The 25,927-nt window shown below is 41.3% G+C and overlaps 1 protein-coding gene across 2 annotated transcripts in view; it reads right to left on the reverse strand.

Annotated features, from left to right (window-relative positions):
- Nucleotides 1-25,927, reverse strand: part of ACACA (acetyl-CoA carboxylase alpha) — a 480,408-nt gene that overhangs the window by 404,839 nt on the left and 49,642 nt on the right. For both annotated transcript variants that reach the window (XM_077481395.1, XM_077481394.1), the window contains exons 11-15: nt 16,872-17,042; nt 9,236-9,397; nt 6,545-6,708; nt 4,396-4,546; nt 1,005-1,108 (exon numbers count right to left, since the gene is read on the reverse strand). In XM_077481395.1, the coding sequence (XP_077337521.1) occupies nt 1,005-1,108; nt 4,396-4,546; nt 6,545-6,708; nt 9,236-9,397; nt 16,872-17,042 (752 nt within the window). The remainder of the gene's footprint in view (nt 1-1,004; nt 1,109-4,395; nt 4,547-6,544; nt 6,709-9,235; nt 9,398-16,871; nt 17,043-25,927) is intronic.

Below are 25,927 nucleotides of genomic sequence, written 5' to 3' on the forward strand. Positions count from 1 at the left end.
GGGCATCCTAAAGTAGAACTAAAGGCAACATTTTATTTTTAGTTTTTTTTAGTTTTGGATAGAGGGGAGAGGGATTAGAACGCTTGTCACTTTTTATTGCCATCTATGTGTTAGGGCTGGGATCAGCCCTTCCTTCTCAGAGCTGGCCGCTCAGCCATCGGCTAATTGCCAGCTCCTATCTCTCGCCACAGTTACTCACCTGTTGATGATCCTGCTTGTCAGTCCTACCTACTTAAACCGTCCAGTCGAGTTCTGCCTTCACCTTGGTCACATCACATCTCCTGCATTCCTGTTTAAAGACTGGCTTTGCTGACATCCCTTCTGGCTCCAGATCCTGCTGATCCACTACTTTGATCCCTGACTTCTGGCTTGGCTGACTATCTGTTGCGGTTACTGAACTTTGGCTATGTATTGACTACGTTTGTTCTTTTTACTGTTATTATTAAACAAGTGTGATTTAACTGTACTTCTGTCTCGGTCTGATTTCATGGTTTCCGACACTGTGTCCCAGTTAAGAAAGTTAAGAAGTTAAGAAAATCACAAATGTTGGGTTGTACCCAGAAAAGTAATAAAGGGGAAGTCTTTCAATGGGAACACAAGCTCCGGAGGGCAATATTAAACGTGTTGGGGGCGTGGCCTGGCAGGGGTCCCAGCTGAGACCGCCATTCACTATCATACAGCAAGTCTTGTCTTGATGTGAAGCTCCCAGGACACTAGTCACTTTCTGGTAATCCTGGCTAGCAGGTTAATAATAATCCTGTATGTCTATTACAGTATTCCTGATTGCAAGGGGAAAGAAGACTGAGAAAATGCTTTTTCCTATCTGCGACATATTGATGACATAATTTCAGCCTAAGCAAAGTCACTGAATGGAATCCAAGAAGGGCTTTTTAATGAGAACAGATGGACCTTTTCTGCATAGTAATACTGTTGCTGTATATTGTGACATATCAGGAATCATGAAGACTTGTAAAGATACTAAAAAGGTCCTCTTTAACACCTACCTTTCCAATGAATGTAAGAAGTTTGAGACACTGTTCCTGAGGCTCATATCAGCCACATGTAATGCTCCACATACAACTCCCAGCATAGTGTCTGGACGCTCAGCCTGGGAGAATAGAAAGTCAAGTTAAAATCTACAAGCAATAGTTTAAACTTATTATTTTTATATGCATGTATTTAGTAATGCTGAATATACTTTTAGAAATAACGTACAATTCTTGTGTGTCTGTTTCCCAGGATTTGATGGTACCATCTAAATCCAAAAGAGGATGTTGTATAAACATTTTGAAACCCCAGAAAAATCTGGAAAATTATTCAGGCAGATTACTCTTCTCCATGGTAACCAGTTACCTTTATAGTGCAAAGTGAGCCATTAGCCATTCTACAGAGTATAAAATCATCATTAGGAGGTTTTACTGCACCATAAAAACAGCATTTACCCAAAACAGGTTTAAGAAGCCTTTCTCGTTTCAACTAAATATTTCTGGTATGGACACCCTCAGAAATGGCTATTAAATTAAAGCCCATGGGAAGAATAGAGTATTCACTATATCTCTGCAATACAAGCCTATGTCCCCATGTTCTACCTTTTTATAAACACTGCAGGTGCAGAAAAACAGCTGTTGATCCTGATAGACATCCAATAACCTCCTAAATGTGTATTGCAGAGATGTACAGAATACATGCTTTCATTTTTTTCATTAGTTCTTCCACGCTTCTTTTGAAAAATACAGATTTTCCTAATGCTAAATGCTTATTAATGGTCAATAACATAGTAGGAGCAACAATGAGCAACATATAGGTCATACTATCTGGTCTGTGTTAGACCAAATTACAGTATATACTGTATACAGTAATTTTATTACTGGTATTATTTATTGCTATTTTTTGCTTTATATATTTCCACCTGCATATATTTGAGCAGATAACTCATAATTGCTGGGATAATTTGGCGCTGAGCAGTGTACTGTAGGCCTTTTTTATACACTTATTTTATAGGTCATACTATATGTTATTACGTCCCCTTTGTGGAAGACAATGTTCTTCCCGATGGACTTCCGGCGGAGTTCCGACGGACTTTCCGAATGAACAGACTTGGCCACACACAATCACACCAAAGTACGACGGATTCTAACGTGACAACGTACGATCGGACTAGAATAAGGAAGTTCATAGCCAATAGCCAATAGCTGACAAGTGTATTTCTCCATAGGAACTTGGTCTGGCAGAGTTCCAGCGGAAAAATTTGAAACATGTTCTATTTCTAAAGTCCATCAGAGTTTTGGACAGCAAAGGTCCGATGGAGCCCACACACGATTGAATTGTCCGACGGATTCGTTCTGTCTGACCTTTGCTGTCGAAAAGTCTGGTTGTGTGTACGCGGCATTAGAAGCATAATGATGGAGCGGTAATCTTTGAGCGATAGGTAAATGATATATAAAATAGAAATGATTATCATAGTTTAATTAGACGCACAATGGTGTAGCAGTCTTTGGTCATACGTAAATGAGCCAAATATGTTACATCATAGCAATGTCAGTAAAATTACTAAATCAGAGGCCGGTTGCCTAGGTCCATAGAAGTTTACATGGATTACAAGTCACACTAAATATTCCCCACTTTATTACAATTACCTTCTGTACGTAAACGATTATACAGTATATTATGCAAGATATACAGAACATATAGTATATATCTCATATAAATATGCATTTGCCAATAAGTTAAATAAGTCAAATTGTACATTTTCCTTTTTTTTTACCTCAGATTTTTGACATTCCATACAAAATAAATCAATGAAGGAGAACCTAATTTTCTGCATATTATTTATACAGTATTGGTTTAAAAAACTGTAAAAAAAAAAAAAAAAAAAAAAAAAAAAAAAAAAAAAGGGAGGTGCCATCACTGCATTCTTTAACTAGAACAGAAAATGTGGAGTCATCCGTTGTCTTGTCTGGTTGAAATCTCAGGACTTGCTGATTATAGCAAGTAAATGGCTCTCTTATAAGCATATCAGCTTAGCAGCATGGGTAAAAATCTGCCATATATGTTTTAAATATAAAAGCACTGGTGATGGAATAATTACCTCTGTGTATACCCAGTGCCTCAAGTGATGCACTACTACTTTCCTGCTTCATGCATTAGGGTGCACATTTTCTTATTGACACGTGTGCATATACCAGAATGCACACTGATTTTAGAAACATACACATTAAATATGTATATTACAACCCGTTGTCGAGTTGTGTGAGAGAGCCACAGTCCAACTCTTCTCCATGCTGAAAGCACAGGGTATTTTAACCCTTTCTACAGTAAAAAAAATTTTTTTTAAATAGCACCGTATTTATTACTGTATATGCAGCCTGACTAAATTGCAGTGATAAATGAAAAAGGTTCAATTAAGCTTCAAAGAAAAACTCAGCTTTCAATAAAAAATAGAATTATTGATACAAAGGCCATTTTGTAATGTAATGCTAATGTAATATAAAATGACCTTTCCATTCAATCGGCCATTGCTGTGATTTTCTAAAATGGCAAAAATTCAACTGTTGCTTATTTTTTTTTTGCACTATGGGAACCTGGAAGCATTCTGTATGATATTTGTGTAGAGAATGCCCCCAGAAATCCTATTTACTTCTTGTGCGATTGGCTCACTGCTTTTTCCCCCCCAAAGTCTACACAGATTTGCAAGTCAAATTAGAAACATCCTCTGCAGCAGAAACTTCATTCCCCTCTGCCACTAATGGCTAGTAGACACGATGAGAAAATTGGAAGAAAATAACTGCACTCAGATCGATCGTTCGATAATCAAATCATTAGTGCACAGCTTCCAGAACAAGAGCGAAAATCTTTCTTGTGAAAACAGAATAAATTATGTAATTAGTATGGTATTTGTATGAAAGTATTTGAGTGAAGATGATCGCACATGTGTGGAAAGGAAAGAACAAACCAGAAGAAGAAAAGGGCAACTAAAACGCAAGTATTGTGTACAATGAAAAATGTTTTAAACAGGAAAAAAAAATCCTAGTTGGCATATTATTAAACCTTCTAATAAAGATAAGGGGCTCATTCATACCAGTCTGTATGCATTATGCTCTGTATAAAGCTCCCCACTGGTTTACATTATGGTTCGAAAAGGGCATATAGAAAACAATTGTGTTCTTTGTACTATTGCAGACATGGTATGAACCATGACTCAGTTTGACAATGACATGGTGAAACAAACCTCAAAAGCTAAAATCTGCAAAATGTTTGCCAATAATCTTGCAAAGCAAAGTACTAGGTAAAGTTCACCAGGAAGGGAACATTTTTACTCCAAATAAAATAGATGGGAAGGACATGGCAGATTAAAATGCTTTTTAAATGTTAGTGTCATAGTTGTCTTATAGTTACCTGCACTTTTTCTGATATCAGTCTGTCCAGCCATCCAGTGTCTATGCGATTTTGCTGGAAACTTTTAGTCTCAAGAAGCTTTATTAAGTATTCCACAGTTGTTCGAAAATCTCCACGAATAGACAATTCTTTAAGGGCCACAACCATATTACTATGAAAAAAAAAGTGAACAGTAAGGGTCTGTGTAGTTTCATAGCCTCCAAAAAGTAGCCAAACCAGGCATGGCTGCTTGTGAGTTATAGACATCTGGTTACCTTCTATATAATAAAGCAAAATCACAGACAACCTGAAAGATTCACACTAATCACAGGGTGTAATAATACAAGACTAAATGCAATCAGGGATTATTAATTGGAGGGAGGATAATTACTAAAACCATTAAACACCTATTTGTACCTCACTTATTTTTTTAAAACGTATAAACATCTGGATACTTCTTTCTAGATCACACACATTCACACAATACACCACCCTGAGTCGCCAAGCCCACCAACAGATATGCAACACCAAAAAGATAGAGTAGCTAAAGTCTGCCCATCTTTGACAGGGAAGAAGACAACCAGTTATGGTGATGTTCCCAACTGGTGACTATTTTTTGTGAAGGAAAGCCTCAGCTGTAAATTGTATTCTTTACTTTAAATGACAAGGCTCCAACACAATTTTTTTAACCAAATAATATTGTATTAGGACTCCTTGTTAATTGATCACAGCTTTACTTTTGGGACACCACTACCATTTTCACTAAACCCCACCGTTCTAGAAGCCCAAGAAACAGGACTATTCCTATTTAATCTCAGATAGGTGAGATGGTTAATGTGCATAAAATGCATCACACTGAGTGCTTAGTGAATACAATTGTAGGCTATACTATTAATAGTCTATGGAGATAAATCAACTACAGGTATAAAAGGCTGAAAAAAAAAAAAAAAAAACACACTGAGAACGAATAACTATTGCAATGCATCTGAAACTAAATCGTGAAACAACTAAACTAGAACTTTTAGAAAAAACAAAACAAAAAAGGCACCTTTGCAGTACGTCAATATGGGAAACATTTTCACTTTGCCACTGAATTCTCAGACACATCTGTTGTGTGCCCATGGTAAGACACTGCTCTCCTGCAACTAGCTGTTGATTTTTTTTTTTTTTAACAAATATTTTATTTGTCTTGCTCCACAGGTTGTGATAGTCTTAGTGTGCTACAACTTGCAAAACTCACAATCCACTGCAGATGAGCAGGAGTGGCAGCGGCATTCCATAAGCCTCACCCCCTCATCTGTTCTGTAATCTGTTATTTGCTACATTGGGAGCATATAGCTGGCTATACACTGTACGAATGTTGGCTAATTCCTGATGAACTGTCAAAATTAGCTTAGAGGGTGGCTCTGCCCAACATCCTTCAATTGAAAAATTGAAGGAGGTCACTGCTCTCTCTGATGTGATATGGCGCTTGTGTGCTTGCAGTGCCTGGCCGGGTACCCGTTCCACTATTCCCACCCTCCCCTTCTCACCTCCTTGTCCATCTTTGGGACTCTTCTTTCTCTCACAGTTTCTTGATTTAACTCTTTGACCACCACGGTGGTAAGCCTTATCCATATACTTAGTTGAACGTTAACAATTTTATGCTGTTTTTTCTGCAACTGTTTTATCTCTACCTATTTTGATTGTACCTTTGCACTTAATCTGCCACACTGTACTCAATACAATGTCTTTAAAATGTTATTGATATGCATGTTTGAGCTTGACCTAAATGCTTGGAAACCTAATAAAATCGATGGAGCTGAAAATTGTCAGCCCAACAGCAGCTGTGTCTAAGCCTATATTGAAGAATGTAGACTGGAAAAAAAACTCTATATGTGGCCATCTTCATCTTATGTAATCACAATACTGACCCTCAACAGAAAAACTGCTTAGGGTGGCAAAAGGAAGAATCTCTTTCCTGCCTTCATCTAGTCAACAGTAGGATAAGTTGAGGCAAAAATATTCTAAAATGCAGAATAGGTATTGGTGGCAGTCAAGGTTATGAATGCCAAGGGCAGAAGTGTGGGTGAAGTCACTGTTCACAATGACCTGTACATACCAGAAAAAAAGCAGGCAGGGAAAAAAAAAAAAAAAAAAAAAAAAAAAAAAAAAAAAAAAAAAAACTTACGAGATGGCTTCTTCTCTGTTTTCTCCCCAGGAAAAGCAATGGCCAAACTGAGAATCAGCAAATTCATGGAGACCTCCTGCTGCAGCAACACTGAAGTAGCCCCACACGTTCTTGCTGCTACGGAAATTCAGTTCTTGCACAGTCCCAGAGCTTGGCTTAAAACCCTGAGGATAAAACAGAAAATTATTCTGTAATTTACCTTAAATTTTTGAGTAGATCTCTTAAAGGGTAACTTCTAGGCCAGGCTTAAATGAAATCGGATAAACCACTGACAACATCCAGTAAACACTGCAATTATTATAAAGTCAGTCAAACCATATGTTTCGTAGCAATTCTAGGACAGGCTCTTATTTCTGCCTTGCATTTTCTCATCTCAGATTCATAAACAATTACAAAATAAACCATTCGCTATTTTAATAGGCAAGGTGGGCAACTTCACAGGATAAGTGCACAATTAAAAAAGTTACAAGCACACAGCTAGTAGGCAGTAAACTTTAATACAAATATGAATGGTGTGAGTAGTCTACCTTCAGGTGTACCTTTATGCTAGACATTCTTTCACCCAGGGCAAAGACTCAGTTCAGCCCCCCCCCCCCGAAAAGGACGGTGTCAGTATGGCATGTCATTTGCTCCCTCTGATGTCAATCTAAGCTAGTGACAAGGGAGCGGGGTGCCAGGGCTGAGTCCCACTGAATAAAGGAGGTTTGCGGCCAATCTCTGCAATTCCATTACACAGAGCAGGTAAGTATGGACATGTTTGTTTTTTTAATAACCTTTACAATTAATTTAAGTGACTGTAAAGTGAACTTTCACTCAGCCATGTGTTTTTTACACCACCCTTTTCCCACCACAATAGTTAAGACCTAAAAGTGAAAACACAAAGTACAGTGCCTTCTGAATAACCTATCAAATAGCACATTGATCTTACAATAATCCACTGAGCACATGTGAGCAAATCCTTAAAGCAGAGTTCCATCCAAAAGTGGAACTTCTGCTTATCTGATTTCTCCCGACCTCCAGTGTCACATTTGGCACCTTTAAGGGGGGAGGGAGGAGCGGGTACCTGTTTTTGGCAGGTACCTTTCCCCACTTCCGGCGGTGAAGTCCATCAGAAGTTTGACTTCATTCCCCCGCCGCTGGGACATTCAGAAAGTGCAGTAGGGACCTGGCTGTGAAGCTGGAAGGCTTTACTGTAAGGTTCTCTTACCAGCAATGGTGATGGCATCACCTGACATTGCTGGATTCCAGGACAGGTAAGTGTCCTAATATTAAAAGTCAGCAGCTACAGTATGTGTAGCTGCTGACTTTTAATTTTTGGATTGGGGGGAAGTGAGGCTGAACTCCTCTTTAATGGTGTATGGTAGAATATCATTGCACTGTACATGTACTCTGAGTGCTTCAGCAATATGAAATCTGTCTGGGTCAAATCCTGGCATCTTCTGCCAGCTTTTGTCCCCGACCACTGTTCTGCCTACCTGCCTATCAGACTTTTTAGACAAAGCTCAGGAAGTGCTCCAAAACCCACTTAGTTCTGCGCTGTACGTTCTGAGCGGCTAAAAGACACAAAAACCGATCAGGGTCGGCATCAGTGCAACTCTCCTACCTGTCAAAGTACAAAGAAGGAGAAGCCAGAAGCTCCGAGTGTGCCCCGCCTATGTCCTGACCCTGGCTGGGAGGAAGGGAACCATAACTGAGCTCCTTCCTCCTGTGTAGTGAAGTCGCACACCAAGTCCTGTTTGCTTGTTCTGCAGGTACAGGAGCACAGCGCTGCCCTGGTAGGGAGTAGGGGAGGGAGGTGCGCACTCTGAGCTTATGGCTTCTCCTGCTCCGTACTGATGCCACCTCCAATTGGTGTTTGTGTCTTTTAGCCGCTCACAACCTGCAGCACAGAACTGAGGCAGTTTTGGAGCACTTCCTGAGCTCTTTGGAACAAGTCTGATTGGCGGATGGGTGGAACAGTGAGCGGGGACAAAAGCAGACAGGAGAGTGGGAGAGAGAACACAGCACTCACCACCTCTGGCTCTCTCCTCCTTGGGCTAACAGGAGAGGTAATACCGCTGTCACTACTCTTGTCAGTGGTGGCGCCCCCCTTAATGCAGTGCCTGGGGCATATGTCCCCCCCCTAGTTTCGACCCTGCCTTTATGCATTCTTTATATACACCATTGCAGACTTGTAAAAGATTTTAGGGTTTCTTAGGGTCTCAAAGTTCTGAGTAGAACAACCTGTCCCTTGTCCTCATACAGAAGAGTGGGACCCTTGTTCTTTGTGGGGAAGCAGTGATCTCTTTGCAGAGGTCTGACGTGCCCCATACTAAGCTACAGTTCTCCAGTCAGCAGAAGTATGAGCTTTGTTGCTCACAGAGCCTGTTGCTTCCCATAGAGAACCAAGGTCCCACTCTGCAGCTGCTGGCATAGGAAGGGCTTTTCTACTAGGCTGTGGCTGCTTTAGAAAGAAAATGAGCTGAAAGAAATCAAACAAGTTTTGTTTTGATGCACCAAATTACTGAATAGGGTTGATCATTTTCCATCCTGATATATCTTTGAAATACATAATAGAATATTAGCTTTATTCACAAAATGTTTTTTGGCAAATCCCATTGTATTTTACCTGGACTGCAAATGATTAAATGTAGGTATTGCTAGAAAGCTCAGAATTATTTACCCCATGGTTAAAATTAGTAAAATTAGTACCTCATCTGGGTTTTCACTAGTGATACGGGCAGCAATAACATGTCCTCTTGGACAGGGAGCATTTAGAGAGTTATCAAAGTCAATTGGAGAATCTCCCCACGCCGGAACTCCATACAACATTCGAATATCCTTTATTCTGTGGAGAGGAATTCCCATGGCAATCTATGGAAAAAAATTGTGACCACAGTAAAATTAATTTTGCATAAAACATATCAAAATTTAAGAATCCAAAATGCAATGGAACAAATGACAATCATGCACCCAAAATAACAATTCCCACACATTCACCCTATTTATACATAGATCTAGGAGGGGTCATTTGAATTTTTCTTTTTCACTAGAAATTAAATGTCCCCCCTCTCCTTCCAAACAGTAACAGTACAGGATGCCAAGCATTTGGGCTACTATCCACTTGTGAATAGAGAAGCAACTGTGGGTCCATCTGCCATGATGATACCAGCTTGGATAGTTTGTTAAGTAAATTCAGCATTCGCTCCCCATCCCCTAAAGAAATTTTCCGATTGGCGAAGGCCCAGTCTGTACAGTCTGACCAGAGTGAAATAGTTATGGTGAAATAACTTTAAATTAATAATTTTATCAGTGAAGGATATACCATATATACTCAAGTATAAGACAAGTTTTTCAGCCCATTTTGTAGGCTGAAATCCCCCCTCCCCCCTCGGCTTATACTCGAGGGCAGGGATACCTGAGGCCGCTTTTAACTGTGGCTGCTGCGCTGCCCGCTCTCCCTCCCTTACACAGCGTGAGACCGCTGTGTCTAGGAGCTCAGTGTGAAACGTTTGGCTGCACTGTGACAAAAGTCCCACCCTCCTCCTAGACCAGCTCATGTGATAGACAGAAAACTCATCTATTACACGAGCTGATCTAGGAGGAGGGCGGGACTTTTGTCACAGTGCAGCCAAATGTTTCACACTGAGCTCCGAGACACGGCGGGAGATGCCCACTGTGCAATCCAGGTACTGACTACATGAATGGGCACACAGTCACTACTAGTTAGATTACAACGAGGGGCACATTGAGGTTGCAATGACGGGCGTGAGACTACGGTGATGGGCACAGTGAGGCTACAATGATGGGCATGGTAAGGCTGCGGTGATGGTCACAGTGAGTCTACAATGATGGGCACGATAAGGTTGCAATTATGGGCATGGTGAGGCTGCGGTGATGGGCACAGTGAGGCTAGAATGATGGGCAGTAGTAGCTGCTGCATTTCCCACCCTAGGCTTATACTCGAGTCAATACGTTTTCCCAGTTGTTTGTGGCAAAATTAAGTGCCTCGGCTTATATTCGGGTTGGCTTATACTTGAGTATATACGGTAACTGTCTTGCTGTAAGTTGTCTCAAATTCTGTCCAATCTGGCTCATCAAAGGGGAGGTCTGGCGAGATCCATTCCAGCTGAGCTTTAAAATATATAGGTTGGGACTCAGCACAAAGCAATAGATAATAGTTGAATATCAATCTTTTAGAGCCTGATGTGCGCAGAAGCTTCTCAAGGGGAGGTACACTTGTAGAATTGGCTAGAGAGCCAAACATCCCACATGGAGAGTTAGATTGCAACAATTTTAAGTGCACAAACGTCAGAGGAGGTATCTACCTAAAATCCCTCTCACTTTCAGTTCCAATTACAATGGCTACCGCTCAAATTTCTTGCTTGTGGCTTGATTATTTCTTCAACCTTGTTTATCTTACATTTAAGCCCACTTACAGTATCTCACAAAACTGAGTGTCATGGTTATGCAGTGATCTTCCTGTGTTTGCTTACCTCCCCTCATGTGTTCAGACTAAGAGGCCAGCCACTTCCACCTGGTGGTTTTTATAACCTCTCCTCTAAGCATGGCTCCACCCCAGGCCCTATCAGGGAACCCTATATTAACCTGTGCACTGCAAGCCAGTGGAGCTGATCAACCATTGTGCATTTAGTGTGTGTTTGGCTTCCTGTTTCCTGCTTGCTGTGTGCTCTACGTTTGTCTCTGTTACCGACCTTGGCGTGTTCTCAGCGATTCCCGTCTGCCTGTGACCCTGAACCTTTGGCGTATACTCTGTTGTTCCGGTCTGCTAGTTGCCCTGACCTCTGCCTTATCCCCTTACTATTCTTGTTGTTCCAGCCTGCTGCTTCCTTCTCCTGTAGTCTACTGTGAGTGTGAGCTGTGAGACCCTAGGGCTGCGACCTGGAGCCAGACTGCAGCGAAGTCCATCCTCACCACTGGAGGCTCTGGTGAACACCTGCTGGCTCTTAGACTCTGCGCCCTGGGGAATCTATGCTCTAGCTCCTACTGGGATCTGTGTTAGTGATCCAGTAGACCTGTGTCCTGAATCTCCCTGGGTACAATCCGCAGCAGTCAGTCCTAAGGTCCACTACCTAGTGGTGCACTTCCAACTCTTACGGAGTGCATCTGTCACCTGGTCTCAGGTGACCTGACACTGAGTACAACCCTCATATTTTTGTAAATATTTTATTACATCTTTTCATGTGAAAACACTGAAGAAATTGCACTTTGCTACAATATAAAGTAGTGAGTGTACAGCTTGCATAGCAGTGTACAGTTTGCTGTCCCCTCAAAATAACAACATACAGCCATTAATATCTAAACCAGCTGGCAACAAAATTGAGTGCACCCCTAAGTGAAAATGCCAAAATTGGGTCCAATTAGCCATTTCCCCATTGTTAAGTGACTCGTTAGTGGTCTCAGGTGCGAATGGAGAGCAGTTTGCTAAAGACAAGCAGACTAAGGACATGGTTTACTAGAACCATGTTCTGTGGTCTGATGAGACCAAGATACATTTTTTTGGTTAAGGTGGTGTCAAGCGTGTGTGGCGGCAACCAGGTCAGGAGTACAGAGAAAAGTGTGCCTTGCCTACAGTCAAGCATGGTGGTGGGAATGTCATGGTCTGGGACTGTATGAATGCTGCCAGCACTGGGGAGCTACAGTTCATTGAGGGAACCATGAATGCCAATATGTACTGTGACATACTGAAGCATAGCATGATCCCCTTCCTTCGGAGACTGGAACCCAGGGCAGTGTTCCAACATAATGACTCCAAATACACCTCCAAGGACAACCACTGCCTTGCTAAAAAGCTGAGGGTAAAGGTGATGGACTGGCCAAGCATGTCTCCAGACCTAAACCCTATTGAATATCTGTGGGGCATCCTCAAATGGAAGGTGGAGGAGCAAAAGGTCGCTAACATCCACCATCTCTGTGATGTCATCATGGAGGAGTGGAAGAGGATTCCAGTGGCAACCTGTGAAGCTCTGGTGAACTCCATGCCCAAGAGGTTTAAGGCAGTGCTGGAAAATAATGGTGGCCACACCTTTTCACTTAGGGGTGTACTCACTTTTATTGCCAGAAATTTAGACATTAATGGCTGTGTGTTGAGTTCTTTTGAGGGGACAGCAAATTTACACTGTTATACAAGCTGTACAATCAATATTTTACATTGTAGTAAAGTGTAATTTCTTCAGTGTTGTCATATGAAAAGATATAATAAAATATTTACAAAAATGCGAGGGGTGTGCTCACTTTTGTGAGATACTGTAATTCTGTATTTATTACCATTTTGCTAAAATTTTACATATTACTTATATTATACTGTATATTGATGGCAGTAGGCAACAATTTGAAAATGTCATCCCAGGCACAGTATGCATAATTACATTTATAACATGTAAACATCCAGTATGGTCACTCATAAAAATCGCTATACCAGACTGTTAGCAATATGGCACCATATCTAACACTGATAAGTAAAATTCATGCAGATTAGGTGTCAGGTGGCAATGACTGTCAAAACGAATATATGAGATTTTCGCAATGCTCTTTATGCAGCAGGGTGCTATAAATCTAACATGGGGTATATAGTGAAAAGACAGTTTCCGTATTCCAATCCTGTGAAAGATTCCCTAATGGCCTCAGCTGCTATTAATCTACATTATAAAAGAGGTACACGCCTTATCCATGAAAGCTACTTAGAATCATCTCTAAACAAGGTAGAAAAACTGGAAAAACAACACAAAAATACATGACATCATATCGCCCACACCAACATAGCCTAACAAACATCTTGTACACAGTGTTGGGAAGGGTAGCACTAACAAGGGGGATTTTTCTCAGACTAACGTTAAAATGGTTTGCTATTTCTCAGCATTTTGGGAAACAGTTCTTTCGATATAGGTCTTCACTTTAGGTTGAACACCTGCTAGCCATAACATGGCAATATGGTTATGGTCAGGAACTCCACAGCACCAGTGAGGCTGACACAATATAACTTCCAGTGTTAAATCTTGTCACCAGCCCTGCCCAAGAGAGACCTACATGTTTGTTCTAAAAAAATGTATTTGCCTGGCTGTCACGCTAATCCTTTGGCTATAATACTTTCGAAGTCACTGACAAGCAATCATCAAGTGAATTGAGTTTAAAGTCCCCCATTCCTGAGCTGCATACCTGTTCCAGATCAGTGAATATGAATGTTTTGAAGCCAGCAAGTTGAATAAGCCCACCCGAAGATCCTCTGGTAGGCATCAGTCTAACACTATGAATGCCGGTGTGCCAGACACCTGTCCGGGGCCAGCATAACTAACCAGCATGCAGGACACTGTAGGCAAATTAATTATGCTATAAAAGGTAACTGGACATTGCAGCCAGTGCCAGGGGTGCAGGACACTGCATATCACCTCAGGCAAGTAATCAAGAGCACCGATGTTAGATCATCCAGTTTCTCAATGGCACCAATGTAGGGAAGGAGGCTTCCAACATAAAAAGGTATGCGTTGGCAATAGAAGCATACCCCCTTCAATGGTTATCAGTAGAAGAAAAGCACCAATATACTTGTAGTCAGTAGGAAGGAAAAAAAAAAGACTTTATGCTTGTGGTCAGTTGGAAGTCCAATGTAAGGGGAGTGTCCTCTACTGACTACCAAAATTAGGAGCAATTTTTTTTTCTTAATTACATTCCCATGACCGATGCATTTTATAAGCTATAATGCATCACACATTCCAACGACTGCTGCACTCAAGGTTATGTTGTACTTTACATACTCCAGACTAAAATACTCTGTGTCCTATGCAGAATGTGACAGACTTCTGACCTCTGAATTCTATACACTGCTAAACTCTATGTGCCATGATGTATGTGACATACATTGCCTTGCGAAAGTATTCGGCCCCCTTGAACTTTTCAACCTTTTGCCACATTTCAGGCTTCAAACATAAAGATATAAAATTTAAATTTTTTGTGAAGAATCACCAACAAGTGGGACACAATTGTGAAGTGGAACAAAATCTATTGGATAATTTAAACTTTTTTAGCAAATAAAAAACTGAAAAGTGGTGCGTGCAAAATTATTCGGCCCCTTTACTTTCAGTGCAGCAAACTCACTCCAGAAGTTCAGCGAGGATCTCTGAATGATCCAATGTTGTCCTAAATGACTGATGGTGATGAATAGAATCCACCTGTGTGTAATCAAGTCTCTGTATAAATGCACCTGCTCGGTGATAGTCTCAGGGTTCTGTTGAAAGCGCAGAGAGAATTATGAAGACCATGGAACACACTAGGCAGGTCTGTAATACTGTTGTGGAGAAGTTTAAAGCCGGATTTGGATACAAAAAGATTTCCACATCCTTTAAAGCTTTAAACATCCCAAGGAGCACTGTGCAAGTGATCATTTTGAAATGGAAGGAGCATCAGACCACTGCAAATCTACCAAGACCTGGCCGTCCCTCTAAACTTTCAGCTCAGACAAGGAGAAGACTGATCAGAGATGCAGCCAAGAGGCCCATGATCACTGTGGATGAACTGCAGAGAACTACAGCTGAGGTGGGAGAGTCTGTCCATAGGACAACAATCAGTCGTACACTGCACAAATCTGGCCTTTATGGAAGAGTGGCAAGAAGAAAGACATTTCTCAAAGATATCCATAAAAAGTCTCGTCTAAAGTTTGCCATAAGCCACCTGGGAGACACACCAAACATGTGGAAGAAGGTGCTCTGGTCAGATGAAACCAAAATCGAACTTTTTGCCCACAATGCAAAACGATATGTTTGGCGTAAAAGCAACACAGCTCATCACCCTCAACACACCATCCCCACTTTTGATCATGGTTTGGGCCTGCTTTTCTTCAGCAGGGACAGGGAAGATGGTTAAAATTGAGGGGAAGATGGATGCAGCCAAATACAGGACCATTCTGGATGAAAACATGTTGGAGTTTGCAAAAGACCTGAAACTGGGACGGAGATTTATCTTCCAACAAGACAATGATCCCAAACATACAGCAAAATCTACAAAGGAATGGTTCACAAATAAACGTATCCAGGTGTTAGAATGGCCAAGTCAAAGTCCAGACCTGAATCCAATCGAGAATCTGTGGAAAGAGCTGAAAACTGCTGTTCACAAACGCTCTCCATCCAACCTCACTGAGCTCGAGCTGTTTTGCAAGGAAGAATGGGCAAGAATGTCTCTCGATGTGCAAAACTGATGGAGACATACCCCAAGCGACTTGCAGCTGTAATCGCAGCAAAAGGTGGCTCTACAAAGTATTAACGCAAGGGGGCCGAATAATTTTGCACGCCCCACTTTTCATTTTTTTATTAGTTAAAAAAGTTTCAAAAATCCAATAGATTTCGTTCCACTTCACAATTGTGTCCCACTTGTTGGTAATTCTTCACAAAAAATTAAAATTTTATATCTTTATGTTTGAAGCCTGAAATGTGGCAAAAGGTTGAAAAGTTCAAGGGGGCCGAATACTTTCGCAAAGGCACTGTACTCCTGAACACTGCAAACAATATATAAATATATTATACGTTGAATTCTCTATTGGGCACAAAGTCTTGCTTCCTCTGGAGACCCAAATACGTCACATTCCAACATTGGAGATCAGCAATTAATCACCTCCATATTTCTCAGTAAAGGTCATCTGTAAGAATGATATTGGCTTTAATTGCTGCTCTCCTTCTGAAAATGGTTGTTGCTTAACTGCCATGCTGATTCATCGGCTTCAGCCCTTTGAGGAGTATAAGGTTGGGTTCACACCATCGCTGCATGCGGCTCCCAGCAGGGGTCCGGTGCATCCTGGTTCAACGTTTCAGCCCTAATTTTGGGCTGATTTCAGACCTGAAATGGACCAAAAGACGCAAAGGGCCCCTGTGCAAATTCGCAGCAGAGCCGCAGCAAAGATGAGAAACGGCTCCATAGAGAGCCAGTCAAAATCTCCTGCTACTGCAAATTGGATGTGGGTCCTCCGCATCCAATTCTCAATGGTGTGAACCCAGCCTTAAGCTTAAACATGCATGCAGCAAAATAAAATTCAAAACAGAATTGTATTCATCTGAATACTCAGTCTTCATGATGGTCAGGCAACTATCAATTTCAGAATAAATGCATGCCCTAGCCTTAATTAAATAGAACTATGCAGTTTTAACTTTTCAGACAGTACACTGAGGATAGCAGCTGCTCCTCATTGACAAAGCCCAGAAGGCAGAATCTACATTGTTACTGTCAATCCTACTGAAAGCAGGATATATACGGTAACTTATAGTACTGTCTATTCCATCAAATGATAAAGGTCATTACTTAAGAATTATTACATCTGAAAAAAAGCAAGTAACAAAATGTTTGGTACCTGAAGCTGTGCTGCTGGGAGATTGACATCGGCCACCATTTCTGTGCAGGGGTGTTCCACTTGCAGACGAGGGTTCAGCTCCAGGAAGTAGAAATTACCATCTTGACTGTAAAGATACTCAACTGTCCCAGCACTTACATATCCTACCATTTTAGCGAGCTTTACAGCACACTAAAAGAAACAAAAATATATAAAATGTTAGACTGCCTGCATGCTTAAGTAAGGGAGAATAAGTTCCCTTTTTGATTGTATATTAAAGGCTAGGTAAAGTGGAACTTTACCCATAACAACTTGATAAAAAATAATGTTCTTTAGCAAGAAACATACACACATTAATAATTATGCTACCAAAATGAGTTTGTGCTGCAAGTTGCTTTCCAACACTGTTCCTGTTACTTCTTGCTGGAGGCTGCCATTTTGCTGAAGCCCAGAGCCCCTGAGCAGCAGTAAATCTTTAGGCTGTCAGCCTAGATTGGCCTCTAAATTTTAGGCACAGTGCCTTAAAAACATTGATTAGCTGAGCATTTGCAGAGTATTAGGAGACAGTGAATTACTGGATTTTAAATAATATAGGCACTTATATTCAATGTTTTACATAGATACACCACAAAGGGGGTCAGCCTGAAGTGATCTAGCAGGACCTAGATTTCAGAGCCACTTTATGTCAAACCAATAACTGAATAAATGTAACTTTTAAGTATGCTTAAATTGAAACAATGCTCACCTCCAACAATGCGGCATCCTTAAAGCTCCCCACCCAGCCAGCCGGCTTCTGTGTCTTGCTTGCTGGCCGCTGTCATTGGCTGGGCAGGGATGAATCAGCATTGACAAAATTTGCACAGTGAGCTGAGCATGCGTAGCTCACTGTACAAGGGTGGACAGGCAGGTAAGCTTTAATGCAGAAGAGACGAAAGCATGTGTATTCTGCATTAAAAATCCTGCCTGTCCACAAATTTTATTTACAGTTCAACTTTAAGGCCACATAAATGCTATGCATATAACCAGGTATATCCCCCAAAACACCAAAGTAAATGTACAAAATACAAGACCGTTACTAAAAAATAAAGCACCTTCAGGCATCCCTGCCCTTTAATTCCTCTCTCCATGCTGCACCGTCCATCATAACAGAGCAGCAGCCCTGAAGAAGGGGGGAGGGGGGTCTTTGTTCCCCAAAACGTGTTGGTTTTATCATGCTCTATTATTTCCAATAAAAATGACCATTCACCTTTTATTTACTTCTGATTGCATACTAGGCGCTCCTTTACCTATCCTCACAAGCTTTAATTCCTGGAAATCTTAGTTTGCCTACTGTATATTGAAATACATGTTCAGGCTTGCCATCTGCATCAAAGTGATCCCTCTCTGGCCAGTTCCTACTCTTCCTTGCAAACTGCAAAGAAAAGGGGTAGGGATGCCTGAAGTTATGAAAAGGGGTTAAGATGCCTAAAGTCGCTTAATTATTCTTTAATGGAAGCAAAAAAAAATGCTCTCTGTACTATAACCCCCAGAAAATTTTGTGTATTCCTGTTGGTGTAAAAAAACTTGCTATCCTTTACATGTTGATGCTGTCCACCCTCTAAAACTTTGTGTTTTCTGCCATTGTGGATGTGCATTGCTGGATTTTGGTCTGTAGCTCACTTCCAGCTGTGCCTATTTTCTTTATATTGTGACTGTGACGCAGTTATCCAGCTTGAACGTGTATTGCAATATATAACTAAGATTCCCTAATGCCGTGTACACAGGACCGGACTTTGACGGACTAGGTCTGACGGAATGAATCCGTCGCATATTACAATCGTGTATGGGCTCCAGCTGACTTTTTTTTTCCCAAAAGTCAGACGGATCTAGAAATAAAACATGTTTCAAATCTTTTCAACAGACTCGAGCCCGGTCGAAAAATCCATTCGTCTGTCTGCTAGTCCGACGGACGAAAACCGATGCTAGGGCAGCTATTGGCTACTGCCTATGAACTTCCTTATTCTAGTCCGGTCGTACGTCATCACGGTCAAATCCGTCGGACTTTGGTGTCATTGTGTGTGGCCAAGTCCGTTCATTCAGAAAGTCCATCGGAACTCCTCCGAAAAGGCCATCGGGAAGACCGTCAGACCTGGTCCATCGAAAAGTCTGGTCGTGTGTACGCGGCATAAGAACATGTAAAAGGTTAACATGTGGTTACACCTCTTCAGGATCCCATGTATTGTATATATGGAAGTCATCTAGGACCTGAGTGCAAACATATCTCCATTTCTACTGCATAGTGCATGATAGTGATTAAAAGGGCAGGGATACCTGCAATTACTTGAATAATCTTTAATAGAAACAAATACATGTTCAGGATGGATACGATTTACAATAATTGTATTTGTGCAAACTGAATTGGAATTAGTTTTTTATGCAAACATTTTGATCTGTTCTTTTTATTTAAATGTTGATTTGATATAGGTCAACGTAATTTAAGCTGCTTTGGTTTTGAGCTTCACTGCTGTTGGGTCCAAGGGGGACACATTCTAGGCCATGGTTTGGCTGGATGATGGGTCCCGTTGCTGTGACGCAACACTGTATGCTTTTGTTTTTCAGCAGATCTGTTCTACCAGGTTGGCGGAGTATATGACCGGCACTTTCATGTGACTCATTTACTCTATATAGGTTTTAAATGCATTGCTGTAAGTAGCTGATGCATGGCCCTCTGATGATGCCACTACGGTAAAACGCATCACAGAATGATGCTCCTCAGCCTGTACAGCCTCCACTGGAGCCATGTGGATCCTCGCACTCTTTGCCTACCGAGATATTTGTTCTGTGGATGATGACGGATGGCTAAGTATACTTTATATTGACACGCTACACCTGGTTTGTACTTTGATCTAAGTAAATGTAGCGGTCCTGTAGAGGCTGCTGAAAGTTGTGGCCCACCTGTCACCCTGCCCAGTCCGGCATTCACTTACCCAATTACCTTGGAGACAATGAACAATCCAGTTGTTTGTTTTGTTATTTTATTGAGGGATTTAAACTTGTATAGGGATAGGAGTATATGGGATGCCCAGGAGAACAAACAATTGGTTGATTGTATTTTCAGTGAGTGGGGACACTATATACACTTTACAGCTCCAGTCTCCTCCAGCACAACACTTGATTGTAGACTGTTTTTCTCTCTCTCTCTCTCTCTCTCTCTCTCTCTCTTGCACAACACTTCACTTCCAGGTACAGCTAGCACATGGTTAGGCCTAACACTGACTCAGTCAAGCCGTAGAAATTGCCATTTGCAGGCAGGGACCGTGGGTCCCCTTAATGTACCAAAAGAACAGGAAGTCTTTGTGTGCTAGCTGACCTATGGTGGACTACTGCTCCCAATAATCCCTCTTCAGGCCCTGCCAGCCCTCCTGGCTGCAGCTGCCTGACTCTCCTGCCCATGACATTGCAATCCTTACTGGCTACAACATCCAGCTCTGACGGTTTCCTCCCAGTCCTCTTTGGCATGCCTCTCAAGTCCATCCGATAGCACATGTAACTCACCAGCCCTCCTTGCTGCACACACCGGTGGTTCCCTCCTGAAGACTTGATTGGCAGTACTAGCTCCCACTGTCCTCTCCCTGACTCCTCTCTGTGCCTCCTGTTCAGGCCCAAGGTCACAACCCCCCCCCCCCCCCAGAATGGGGAGCGCCCACGAAGGCCACGACAGCCTAGCACTCCCTCTTCAGTTCTTATGTTAATGATGACAGCATGTTAATGACAGGACTACTGTGCCAAGTCATCAATATACTGTGGAACAGTTGCCCTTTTATACCTTATACACTGATCAGCCATAACATTATGACCATCCACCAAAACCCCTGGAGACTAGATCTCTGAAGGTATGCCGTGGTATCTGTTAGTAGCAGATCCTTTACATTGCAAGCTAGGGTCCTCCATGGATCAAACTTTTTATTCCCACAGATGCTTGATTGGATTGAGATCTGAAAATTTGGAGGCCGTACACTTCAAACTTAATGCTGTGCTCCTCAAACCATCCTTAAATTCATCAGACTAGGCCACCTTCTTCCACTGCTCTGTGGTCCAGTTCTGATGCTCATGTGCCCATTGCAAGCGCTTTTGGCTGTGGGCACGGGCATCCTGACTGGTCTGTGGCTGTGCAGCCCCATACACAACAAACTGATGCACTGTGTGTTCTGACAATTTTCTATCGGAATCAGCTTTACATTTTTTCAGCAATTTGCTCTTCTATTAGATTGGACTACACGGGCAAGCCTTTGCTCCGCACATGTATCAATGGGCCTTGGCTGCCCATGCCCCTGTTACCAGTTTGCTGCAATTTTGTCTAACCATTAGAATTTGGCCCTTGTCAAAATCGCTCAAATCCTTATACGTGTTCATTTTTTCTGCCTGTTCTGACTTTCTTGTAAGGTTGCTTACGATTAATATTTCTTGTGATTCCGAGCAAAAGTATTTTTCATTTCAAGGCTGAGTTTAACAAGTAGCTGTAGTTGCATTTGACCTGATACAAATGATTATACATGTTACACGATACACTTTGGGGAGATTTACTAATACTGGTTTATACAGAATCTGGTGCAGCTGTGCATAGTAACCAATCAGCTTCTATATTCAGCTGACTAAATTAAGCTTCGACAATAAAACTTGGAAGCCGATTGGTTGCTATGCCGAGCTGCACCAGATTCAATGTGAACCAGTTTTAGTAAAACTACCCCACAGTCTAGATTTACATTGGAGCGATTTGGCATGCAATTTTACACATCAAATTGCATGCCAAATCTACGGAAATTGCCAGCTAAATCGTTGCGACGCTGCCTTTCCCACAAGTAGTTTCTGTACTACTTTTTGTGACTTGGGGGTGCGATTTCCATAGACATCTGTGCAGAAACCTCTCTGAAATCGCCCCCAAAGTTGGAACTGACATGCGGGAAGGAAATCTCCTTCCCGCTGTCAGTGTGAACCTGGGCTCAAAGTCTAGCCTTTTCTTAGAAGCTGGTACATACATACTGTAAATAGGATCTATCCTGCACAAGGCTCTTTTCTGACAGTTAACATATAGGTGCAGTATGGACAAGTGGATTGCTGTTGATACACATGCAGCACAATATTAACCACTTCAGCCCTGGAAGGTTTACCCCCCTTAATGACCAGGCCATTTTTTGCGATACAGCACTACGTTACATTAACTGACAATTGCGCGGTCGTGCAACGCTGTACCCAAATAAAATTGATGTCCTTTTTTTCCCCCACAATTGAGCTTTCTTTTGGTGGCATTTGATCAAGTCTGCGGTTTTTAATTTTTTGCGCTATAAACAAAAAAATTACAGACAATTTAAAAAAAAAACAATGTTATAAAAACACATCCAATAAAATGTTTTTTAACCACTTCCCACCCGGCCAATGTACATATACAGCCGGGTGGGAGATCTCTACTTCTAAGAGGACGTTCTGGAACGTCCGTCAGAAGGAGGGGGATCGCGCGCGTACCCGCGCAGCGGCGCAATCCCGATGTGCTCGTGTCACCCGGACACGGCGCATCTTGGATCGGCAGGAGGGCTCTGATTGGCCCTCCTGATCACATTACAGCCGTGTCCAATCACGGCCGTCATGTGATGTAAACAAACAGCCGGTTGCTAGGCAATCGGCTCCTCCTCTCCTCACACGGAAGTCGTCACTGAGGAGAGGAGAGCAGATCGCTGCAGCCGGCTGGTGATCAGTGAGTATGAGCTGTTTTTACAGCTTTTTACTAACTGATCACCAGTCTAGTATAAACCTACAGTGTAAACACACATGTCACCACAATACACATGTCACCACACATGTCCCCAAATAATAAAAAGACATGTCCCCAAATAAAAAAAATAAAATAAAAAAACACACATGTCCCACCACATATCCCAATGATTATCTGTACACATATGTACGTGATCACCTGCACACATATGTACATGATCATTTGCGTACATATGTCCGTGATCACACAAACCAATTATTATAAACTTAACGGAATTTTTTTTTACCAAAAACATGTAGCAGAATACATTTTGGCTTAAATTTCTGTCAAAATTTGATTTGAATTTATTGGATTTCTTTTAAAATAGAAAAAAAGAAAATAGTTTTTTTCCCAAATTTCCGCTTTTTTTGCGCTTATATCGCAAAAAATAAAAAAACGGAGTCGTGAATAAATACCACCAAAATAAAGCTCTATTTGTGCGAACAAAATGATAAAAATTTAATTTGGGTACAGTGTAGCATGACCGCACAATTGTCATTGAAAGTGGGAGAGCGATGAAAGCTGAAAATTGGGCTGGGAAGGAAGGGGGCGAAAGTGCCCTGTATTGTAGTGGTTAAAACTCAGATTTCTTCATCAATGTAGGCCAATATGTATTGTACTGCATATTTTTAAATTCCCCTCTGCCCTCTGTCTAATCAGCACGCATGCCACACCACCCCAGCCCCCCGACCCCCACCCCCCAGTGTCTATTGCACGACATTACATACAGTTACATCGTTTAGCGCAATGGAGCTCCCCTGCCACAGTATATCTGCTGTAGGTGATCTTTAACTGGGTAAAAAAGTATCAGTTTAGCTGCTAAGCTATTAAAGCATACCATATGGCCCAGGTGCATTATAATACAAACGCAACAGCAAACAGTTGTGCAATTTGGATTACATTTTTATTACAATTGCAGGCATTGAGGACAATTGTGAAAATATAGTGAGAGGGTCCAAATTTGGACTTCCTCCAAAGCGTTTGCATTTTTCCTGAAAAATATATCCTCACAGATTTCTGTAGGCCCCTTGTGTTACAAATTTTGAGCATCATGTGTCAAGGGCAGTGTTAATTGTATAAAAGTCAACTAAAATAAGACTAAAACAATTCATATGACTAAAATACGACTAAAACTAAATCGAAAATGGACATCAAAATGAACACAAACACAACTGAATAAGTAGGGGGTATCTACTAAGCTGCATAAAGAAAAACAAATTTCTTAATATTTAATGTTGGGAATATATTAAGGTAAGAGAGTACAGTTTTTTGGGGGATTTTTTATTTTGAAGTTGCACCTCTGTTTATGAAACTTGGACGTAAAGACATAATCAGGGCTGACCAAAGACACTGTGCTGCCCGGGCCCAAGATTGAAATGCTGCCCCCCATCACCCCCCCAAAAAAAAAAAAAAATCACACACACTAAAAGGCCCCCACATCCATTATTTTATATCATGATAATTAAAAAACTAAAATTAAATGTATCAGGAAGTCAGATTTACATGCAACAGCACTATATATATATATATATATATATATATATATATATATATATATATATATAGCACCTCTATATGCAAAATTCTATGCATACCATTATGTTCAATGGTATGTGGGCTAGAATAGGGTAGTATATAGAGAGGCTAAATGGGCACGCTAGGGTAGTATAAGGCAGTATAGGGGCAGGCTAAGGTAGTATATAGACAAGCTAGAGCAGTCTAGGGGCAAGCTGGGGTAGTATATAGAAAGGCTAGGGTAGTATAGGGGCAGATGGAGCGGCACAGTGCAAGGAGGAAGGCTCCGGCTGAAATGCATTAGTACTATAGATGTAGCACTGCTGTTAGTGCCAAATAAAGATTTGTAAGAAGAAGCAACCGTGTTGCTGGCATTTCTTGCTATTTTGATGATCATGGGCCAAAACAAGCCTGAGCACCGATATTCAGCTCATTACTTTACAATTGTGCGGCAGAGCTTGGGTGAGTCTTTGTCTTTGACAGGAAGAGTGGTAAAGTCAGGGAATCACACACAGTTAACCAATGTGGTTGATTTGCATGGTTGTAACCTCTGGACATATAATTGTAAGGGCACTTAGAATGGAATGTAGAAATTCTGCTTTTCGTTTATCTTTGTCAGGCCACACCTAAACAATGTGCTTAGGTGTTTAGGAAAAAAAAAAAAAATTACAAAGCAAAGCTACACTGTAAGCCCCCGTACATGCGGTCGGACATTCCGACAACAAAATCCATCGGATTTTTCCAATGGATTTTGTCCGAAACTGGTGTTGCATACACACGGTCGGACAAAGTTGTCGGAAAATCCGATCGTTCGGAACGTGATGACGTTATTTAGTTAAGATGGGACTATGTTTAGGCTAGTAGCCAATAGCTTTGGTCTAGGAATTTGATCTGAGCATGCGTGGCATTTTTGTCCGATCGGAATTCTCTACAAACGATCAGTCCGATCGGATCATGTTGTCGGAAAATTTTTATATCCAGCTCTCAAACTTTGTTGGTAGGACATTCTGACGGAAAAAGTTTGATGAAGCCCACACACAGTCGGATTATCCAACAACAAGGTCCGATCGGACATTTTCTGTCGGAATGTCCGACCATGTGTAATTTCCATTATTAACAGCACATTTTAACAGACCATAGTGGTAGCCAAAGTACTGTAAGGCTTTATGTACACCAACAGCTCCTGACCACGGCCACAGGAAAACGCAAGATGCGGCAAAAACGCATTTTGCATTTTCCTGCGGTCAAAACATTCCTATTTATTCAGGAGAGGGAGGCTTAACCTCACCTTAACATGGCAGCTCCTAAACTCTGCTAAAAGCCTATGTTTACATGGACAGGTGAATGGAGTTAAGTTTAGGAGCTTTAGAAAAAAAGACGCAAAAAAGCTCCTCAATTCAAGTAAGCCTTACATTGTTTTTGACTTTTAAAATAACTATACTTAGGGGTGTACTCACTTTTGTTGTCAGCGGTTTAGACATTAATGCCTGTGTGTTGAGTTATTTGAGGGGACAGCAAATTTACACTGTTATACAAGCTGTACACTTACTACTTTACATTGTAGCAAAGGGTAATTTCTACAATGCTGTCACATGGAGAGAAGAAAAAAAAAAAAAAAAAAAAAAAAAAAAAAAAAAAAAAATCGCAATAAAAGCATATATTGATTGGTCTGCGCAAAAAAGTTATAGCATCTACAAAATAGGGGAAAGATTTAGGGACTTTTTATATATTTTTTATTGTTTTTACTAGTTATGGGGGGGGTCAGCGATTTTTTGTG

The sequence above is a fragment of the Lithobates pipiens genome, unplaced genomic scaffold (assembly GCF_037356315.1).
Source record: "Lithobates pipiens isolate NorthernLeopardFrog02 unplaced genomic scaffold, aLitPip1_a1.2 Scaffold_16, whole genome shotgun sequence".
Classification (NCBI taxonomy): Eukaryota; Metazoa; Chordata; class Amphibia; order Anura; family Ranidae; genus Lithobates; species Lithobates pipiens.